At 36.1% G+C, this 7,616-nt stretch overlaps 1 protein-coding gene across 2 annotated transcripts; it reads left to right on the top strand.

Annotated features, from left to right (window-relative positions):
• The first annotated feature begins 659 nt into the window (after positions 1–659).
• On the top strand, positions 660–7,391 carry LOC103959408 (26S proteasome regulatory subunit RPN13). 2 transcript variants are annotated; one of them, XM_009371757.3, is made up of 14 exons: positions 660–955; positions 1,944–2,003; positions 3,084–3,176; positions 3,316–3,375; positions 3,697–3,735; positions 3,822–3,896; positions 3,975–4,041; positions 4,458–4,542; positions 5,140–5,258; positions 5,354–5,377; positions 6,315–6,409; positions 6,501–6,578; positions 6,681–6,735; positions 7,102–7,391. In XM_009371757.3, the coding sequence occupies exons 2-14, from the start codon at positions 1,965–1,967 to the stop codon at positions 7,242–7,244; spliced, it is 972 nt and encodes a 323-aa protein (XP_009370032.2). In that variant the 5' UTR covers positions 660–955; positions 1,944–1,964; the 3' UTR covers positions 7,245–7,391. The 2 variants fall into 2 exon arrangements, with proteins under 2 accessions (XP_009370032.2, XP_009370033.2); XM_009371758.3 differs by having other exon boundaries at positions 662–955; positions 4,461–4,542.
• The last annotated feature ends 225 nt before the right edge of the window (positions 7,392–7,616 follow it).

Raw genomic sequence — 7,616 nt, 5'->3', positions numbered from 1 at the left:
CAATATTTGATTTTGATTTAGTATTTGAAAATGATATGTTTTGTTTGTAACTTTGTATAACCGTTTTAGAAGTCATATTTGACCGCAAGCATGCAAAAAACAAGAGAAAAAAAAAGTGTAAACTTTGAATACCATTTTAATATGGTATTTAAATGACCTAGTATTCGGAACTGTAAACGGCATGGACTAAATTGATATCGGTGTGGACCGAACCATATGATTTTAGTAATAAATTTAAGCCGAACCACACTGAATCGAATCGTTGATATTTTCTGATTCCGATTCTGTTTGAGGGTGTAACCGTACCGAACCGCATCGTGCCCACCCATAGCTCTAACATCGGTAACATTTTATAGTCCGTTTTCGGGTCATAAATGGACCGCGTCCAAATCTGGCCAACTCTCACCCAGACACAACGACTACTCACGTCCAAACTAAGACCGAATGTCACTTTCGTAAATATCTCCAAAAGTGATGCTTGAGTTGAGAAAGCCCCAAATCATCATCTGCCTTAAGTTAGGGGTGAGTAAACGGGTCATAGACCTACAGGTTTGGATGTATCCTCTCGGTTCGGGGCGGGTTTAGTATTTTATAAAAGAAACGGACGGGACAGGGCGGATCCAAATATTAAGGGGAACGGGCCTCCGGCCCGAACGGTTTCCAGCTGGGATATTAGATGAATTTAAGGATATATTCACACCTCCACCCTCCACCCTCCACCATTCGACGGACACTCGGCCTTCGTCTCCCATTCATTCACAACTCGAGCCCTCGACAGCTGCCATCGCCAATTCTCCGTCTCTGTCTCTGTCTCCCTCTGGCGACTTGCGGGTTGCGACCACCATCACCACCACCTCCTCCCAACGGCGACTACTCCATCACCGCCGTCTAGAACACCAGCGCCATTCTGCGAATCGAAGTCGACCACCTTCATCTCATCTTCTCCCAAATTAAGGTAGTATAATTTCTTAAATCTTAACTCTCTGGAGTCTCTGCATTCTGCAATCTCTGATTCTCTCTGATTAATTTCTTAGATTTAGGGATTTAGGGTTTCCTGGATATATGCCCTATCTGACTTTGCAATCTCTGACTCTCTGCATTCTGTAATCATATGGGATTTCAAGAAAACCCCAAACCCAATCCATAAATTTGCCTTCATAGGATTACCGAAGCCGCACATGCTGATGCTGTGATTTTGTTGGGTTCTTGAATCTTGACTTCTGTTCTGTTCCAATTTCAATTCTTTTGTTGAATTGAATTTGATGTTCTGTTGAATTAAATTGAATTTGAATATATATATGTATGTCCTGTGATAGTTTCAGACTTGTATGTATTTGAATCTTCTGTTTCAGATTTGGGTATTTTTAATTAGATTATGTTTGGTTGATTAGTGGAACGTTTCTGTAAATCCAAGTAATGTAATTAGATAATGTTTGGTTGATGAGAAAATTTAATTCATTAGTCTGTACTCGGCAAATATTTACAACGGAGATTATGCAGACTTTTATAGACAATCCAAATAACCTGTTCTGAAAACAAATGTAATTTGGACCTGTGGACTCGGCCCAAACTGGCCTGTTTGAGTTAGGTCCGGTTCCAAGTCTCGGAATTCATATACCTGCCCCGGCCCGTCCCGTTGCATTTTAAAATGAGGCGAGTCCGGTTGCTCCAAATTTGGGCCCGGCCCGTGCCCTTGCCCACCCCTACCTCGAATAGCTAAAAACAAGCCAGAATAATCCTGAATAAAACTCCCTTTCTTTTCCTGAAACAAAATCTCTCAAAGCTTGTCGCCAAAAATTCATATATATAGAGACAGCTACATATAATCATCAAGCTGATTATTATTTATCTAATTTTAGGGTTTGTTTGTTTTTCTATTGTATTTATTTCTCTTGGGTTTTGGGTTCATATTGCATTGGTTTTCTCTTCGTTCTTCCTTGCAGTTTTGTTCCCTTGATTGAATAATGGGGTCATCTTCAACCGCAGCTATCCCACAAATGCAGGTAATGTAGATATATATATATATATATTATGTGTTGGTAGTATTTTGTTTATTCAATATGTGGTATATATGTGCATTTGAATCGAAGAACATGGAAATTGATTTTGACCCTTTTTCATAGAAAAGAAAAAGAGATTGAAACTGCCTGGTTGGTTAAGAAGTGACAGTTTAATTCATTGACAAGATAAGATAAACATTGAACATTATTCCAGCGAACGGGGATTTCACAGACTGGGCATTTGACTATGGGTGTGAACATTTGCTTTTCTGGTTAGTACGTACTGATAGTTTGGACTACAGAAAGATGGGTGAAAGACTTGTAAGTGGTGAGGTCAGGTTTCATTGGAACGGGATTGAAACTATTATCAGTTATGGTTTACTAGCCGATATGGTTGGAGATGTATGAGTTGCGTTTCTATATTCTGACGAGGTAAAATAGGTAGAGATGAGAATTTTTTGTTAGGGACATATCCACTGAAGCTTCTGTTAAGTTTACAGACCTCGTGGCTAACTACTGAATTTGGAGCCTCATCACATCTGTTAATATATTAGTACCCTTAATAAATTGGCTTCTCTTCTTTATATGTTCTGCTTAGAAGTTTAGTATTTCTTTGTAGAATTATGGCACTGGCTTCTCCTTTATACATTATTTGTTACTTTCTATGTTCCATTTTGTTGTATGCCATTGACGTAAGGAAATGAGGGGGAAAATCTCTGCTGGTGTTATACAAATTTGTTTCTTGCATTGAGTTTTGTGGGTTTAGGGAGCAAATATACAAATTCACAATATTATACACAGGTTCAGAAGCTCTAATTGCATGATTCTGTTATTAAGAGAATTTAAATTATAAGTTTACGCTACATGTTTTTTTTCACGTACTTTACCACATCTGCTTTGCTGTTATGCTGTTTGTTGGTATCGAATGTTGGTTATTCAAACATTTAATTATGCAAGTATGTGCAGAATTCTATACATATGTATCCTTGCATCTGTGTGTGAGCTGCATACACTTGCTCTGTGTTCATCTTTTGTTTTCTTGAGCATTTGGACTTTCTTTGTCAAACTAATCTATATTGACAGGAAATTATGCTGGAGTTTCGCGCTGGTAAGATGGTTTTTGAGGGGAAAAAGGTTGCTCCTGATACTCGTAAAGGACTTGTTCGCATAGCAAGGGTATGTATAAGTTGACATAGTCTTGGAGAGGTTTTATTAATCAATTCTAGCATATAAAAGTTGACATGCATTCTATCTAATATTTATTTGAACTCATTTCTAGCAGAGTCTTAGTAAATCTATCTTCTTTCTGTATCAGGGTGATGAGGGGTTGGTGCATTTTCAGTGGCTTGATCGTAGTCTAAATGTTGTGGAAGATGTATCCTGGTTTCTTTTTCATTTTTGCAAAAGACTTTCTCCAGTTTCTAGTCTTTTTTGTGGTGCGGTAACTGTTTATTCACAATTTTCTGAAGCATGTGATATTTTTAAGCTCTTTATGACCATTTTTATCATTGTTGTTATTTCTTGGAAGTCTTTGTTCTTCCATGTTTTCTTAATTTTCCACTTCTATTTGTACATATTTATTTTTTTGTAATTCTTGTTCACTTCACAGTTTCACATTCCATTTTTTGTTTGTTTACTCTCCCACTTAATATTTGTTTAAACTTTTCTTAAAGTTTCCTTAACGAAAGTACCACAGGATCAGATTATATTTCCTGACGAGGCAGTTTTCGAAAAGGTATGAATCAGATTTTGGATTTTCATGATGTATCTCTGCCCCCTCATAAAACTACTGTTCAATATATTAACTTTTTGTTCAATCAGGTTAATCAAGTGTCAGGAAGGGTCTACATATTGAAGTTCACCACCGATGACAGGAAGTTTTTCTTTTGGATGCAGGTGAGGTTCATTGACAATCTGTTTTCCTTTTTTTAATTGTTCTAAGATTCTTACTTACATTGTTAATGTGATATCCAGGAGCCTAAAGCTGAAGGTGACTCACAGTTGTGTAGCTCTGTTAATTACTACCTCAATCGACCATTAGGTATATTAAATTTATTTTATTGCTTTAGGCTACCAATAATCTTAGCTGCTCTATGTCTATTTTTTCTTCTTTAAGTTTGTGTTAACTGCATCATTGCGATGTATTAAGCTTTGTCTCAAGTTCTCAACCATATACATGAGAAATACTGCCTGTCATTGGCATTAAATGCCATTATGTTAATTCGTAGATATTTATATTATATTGTTAAATCATAGAACATTGTAAAACATTACCTAAAATGTGACATAAAACTAAAGAGATTTCACCTTTCAGATTTCAATTCTCGTACTACAAAAATTCTTAAGGCTTCAACTTTAACTAAACTGTTTAATATAAGTTCAAAGACTGGGAGCTTAGTCTGTATTCTATTGCATTTCTGCCTCAAGTTTGATTTTGTGTTTATCTTGATGCTTCAGCAGAGTTCCTTGACGAAGAAGGGCCTGATGGTTCTATTCCCTTACAAGTTTCTGAAGATATGGTTGATGATGATATTTCATCAAGGTATAGTTCTCATAGCAGTGAAACTTGCTACTTTGTTCTCTTAGTAGCCAGATGGGGAGAAGGGGGAAGTGGCAGAACTCCGCAACTAGTAATGAAACAAGAGTGATGAACTTACAGTTGAGTTCTGGGGTGCTTTCAATTGGGTAGCCCCCAAATATAACAAGATCAAATAGGCTGCCACCAAATAAATTTGTTATAATTCAAGATAATTTAACTAGTTAGTTTATAAAACAATTGTTGTCTTGACTAGTAAGTTTATTGGCATTTTTTCATCAAAGATAGACAGAACCAAGTCCGTTTGTTTAATTGTTGTAATGGTTTCTTAAATTCCAAATTCTTATAGAAGTTGTTTTCGTCTCTTCTAGTGACTTGCAAGAAAGCAAAAGTTTCCCCTCCTGGTGTAGTAATCATTATAATATTTTAAAAATTATGTTTTTACAATCAGACTCTCCCCAAAGAAAACTAAGATGGGCGGGTATTAGGGATGTTGGATACCTTTAAAGAGTTTTTATGTTGTATCTGGCTTGCCATTTTCTGCTTGATGTTCTTCTCATTTGCAGTACATTACTCTTTTATGATTAATGTTATGTTGTCCAGAGCTGGAATCTTGCTGGAACCAAACTTGGGTGGGGAAGTAAGTAGCGATGTAACTTCTTCAGCTGGCCCAGTGAAATTGGAAGATCTTCAAAGAATCTTAAGTAATATTGAGCCAGCCGGTACTATGTTTTCTCCATGGAGTACAAATTTTTATACAAGTTTTTCCCTTTCTTTTAAATTGAAATACTTACATTCACACTTCTGCCATCTACAGATAGGGCTGTGGATACAGATGAAGGTAATAATATGATTTTTTTTAATATTTTTTTTACATTTAATGTTGTTTTTGGGATAAATACAATAATGCTTTAAATCCAAATTTTTGTGATTAAATATGAACTGGTTTCCTCCGTATAGGAATTTTATTAGAGTTTTTGTTATCTCAACCATCTAATTTGTTGCATAGTTTTAATGCAAAATGCTCTTCCTAATTTTTACTGAAAAGATTTAACAGTTGTGTGAATATTGAATATCTTGCTTATTTCCTGTAATGAAAATTGTTAATGCATTAGAAATTACTTCAGCATGACATGTCAAATGTTTTGAACCCGTGTACTATGTAGAAATATTGCAATTGGGTTCATATTGTTGACCTGGTTTGCTTCTATCACTGAATAATTTATTTCTTTAATTTGCTCAATAATTAAGAGTATTACAATTGAAAAAGGATGACACAGCGGGCACTGCATATGTAAAAGAATAATTTGCTAGGAAGTTCAGTTTCCCTATTGCCCTTAACCTTTTCTGTTTTCGTTCTTCCTTTTTGTGGCCTTTCTCCTAACTGTCTTGGCAGTATTGTCAAGTTGCTTGTGGCAAACATTCACTTTACTCGATATGTTATGTCCAGATTCCACATTGACCCTCAATTGTTCAGTTAATCTTTTGTGAAGTGCAAGTTTGGTAGTGAGGTGTAAATCGATTTATTTAATTAGCAGAACCTAACAGAATTGATCACATAGAGGACTAAAGTGATTTTAACCCTTAATTTTTCACATTAGCCTCTCTTAGTTCCCTATTGGTACCTGTCAATGATTACTAAAGAGTTCTAACAACATGCATGCTGGCCCATTGTACTATAGTATCTACAGTATTACCTAAATGGCTGCTGTTTCCAATGTTTTTCCTTGAAATATAATATGGCTCTAATCTTGTGACTTTTGTTTTTATGGGTCTAGGCTTGAGTTTGGAGGATATATTGAAACCTGAGTTGATTATGCCATTGATTGAGACATTGCCACTGGAACAGGGTTTAGGTTCTTACTTACCTGAGGTATGCAAATTTCTGGTTCACTACCTTTTCTGTATTCTTGATCTCTTATACATTAGTTTTTCTCCATTGTTTAATTCGGTTGGAGTTACAGGGTCAATGGTCTCCTGAGGATGTATTGGAGTTGCTGCAGAGTCCACCTTTCCGCCAACAAATGAATTCCTTTGCTTATGTAAGAATTTGAAAACTCATCTTGTGGCATTTTGATTGTCTGTTTCTTCATTGAGCGTGAAGCTGTTTCTTTCTTTTACCTTTCCCTAAATGTTTATTATAGGTACTTCGAACAGGACAGATAGATTTGACGCAGTTTGGTATTGACCCAAGTAAATGTAAGGACTCATTATCTTGTAGCTTGCTAGTATACCTATGCTTGCTGAATGATTTTTTGTCTTCCCTTCTTACTGAAAAAATGTTTATACCGTTATTGGGTTAAATTCAAATCGAGCCTTGCCTAGTAACTTGACAATAAAACATTCCAGCGTGTGAGAAAATCCAACTACTTGATAGACGCATCTTATGCTTGTGATAAGAGTCAATGAGTTGTCGTCGTTCGTGGGGTTATACCTAGAGGGTCTGATGCTAATGTAGTTTTCAGTCTTTTGCATCCACTTGCGGATGTAGGATCTCGTCAAATGAGATTATATGCCATCACTCTGTATGATGATAATTCATGGATGTCATTCTTGCTCTTGCAGACAAGTTCACTGTATTGTCCTTTCTTGAGGCGCTTGATGATTCGGTTTCAAAGATGTCAGAGTCTGAGGAGTCGAGGCAGGACAGGAAGGATTTAAGATCTGAATCTTGTAACCGTAATGACCACATGGATGAGTCCAAGTAGTGGAGGCACTTGTTTATGCGTTCTTGTTTAATTTATCCTCGTTTATTTGTAGGACTTTTAATGTGTAGGACATCAATCTGGTTGTCTTGTAAACTCTGTATACATGGTTCAAGAAAGAAAAGGAGCAAGAAAAAGGATTAGTGTTGATTTTTGTTTATGTTTCCTACCATTTCGTACAAAGATCAGTTCGATGAAACATTTTCTTCGATTGGTAATCGTATTCGAACATCAAAGTTAACAAGCTAACAGATCAATTTCTTTTGGTACAAAGAATGTATATTTGAAACTCACATGACCTACCTTTGAAAGAAGTAAAAAGAGTGTATTTGTATTTCGGCTGAAGCTTTTCGGTCAACAAGATATGTAAAAATG

This window comes from the organism of the source record quoted next, unplaced genomic scaffold (assembly GCF_019419815.1).
Source record: "Pyrus x bretschneideri cultivar Hongxiangsu unplaced genomic scaffold, Pyrus_bretschneideri_v1 Contig36, whole genome shotgun sequence".
Classification (NCBI taxonomy): domain Eukaryota; kingdom Viridiplantae; phylum Streptophyta; class Magnoliopsida; order Rosales; family Rosaceae; genus Pyrus; species Pyrus x bretschneideri.
Note: the sequence above shows the minus strand (reverse complement) of the source record. Positions and strands in the feature narration are given on the sequence as shown.

Coding starts and splice junctions, on each gene's coding strand:
- LOC103959408 (XM_009371757.3), top strand. CDS start 1,965: ATGGGGTCATCTTCAACCGCAGCTATCCCACAAATGCAG. Junction 3,736..3,821: donor ACGAGGCAGTTTTCGAAAAG/GTATGAATCAGA, acceptor TTGTTCAATCAG/GTTAATCAAGTGTCAGGAAG. Junction 3,897..3,974: donor AGTTTTTCTTTTGGATGCAG/GTGAGGTTCATT, acceptor TGTGATATCCAG/GAGCCTAAAGCTGAAGGTGA.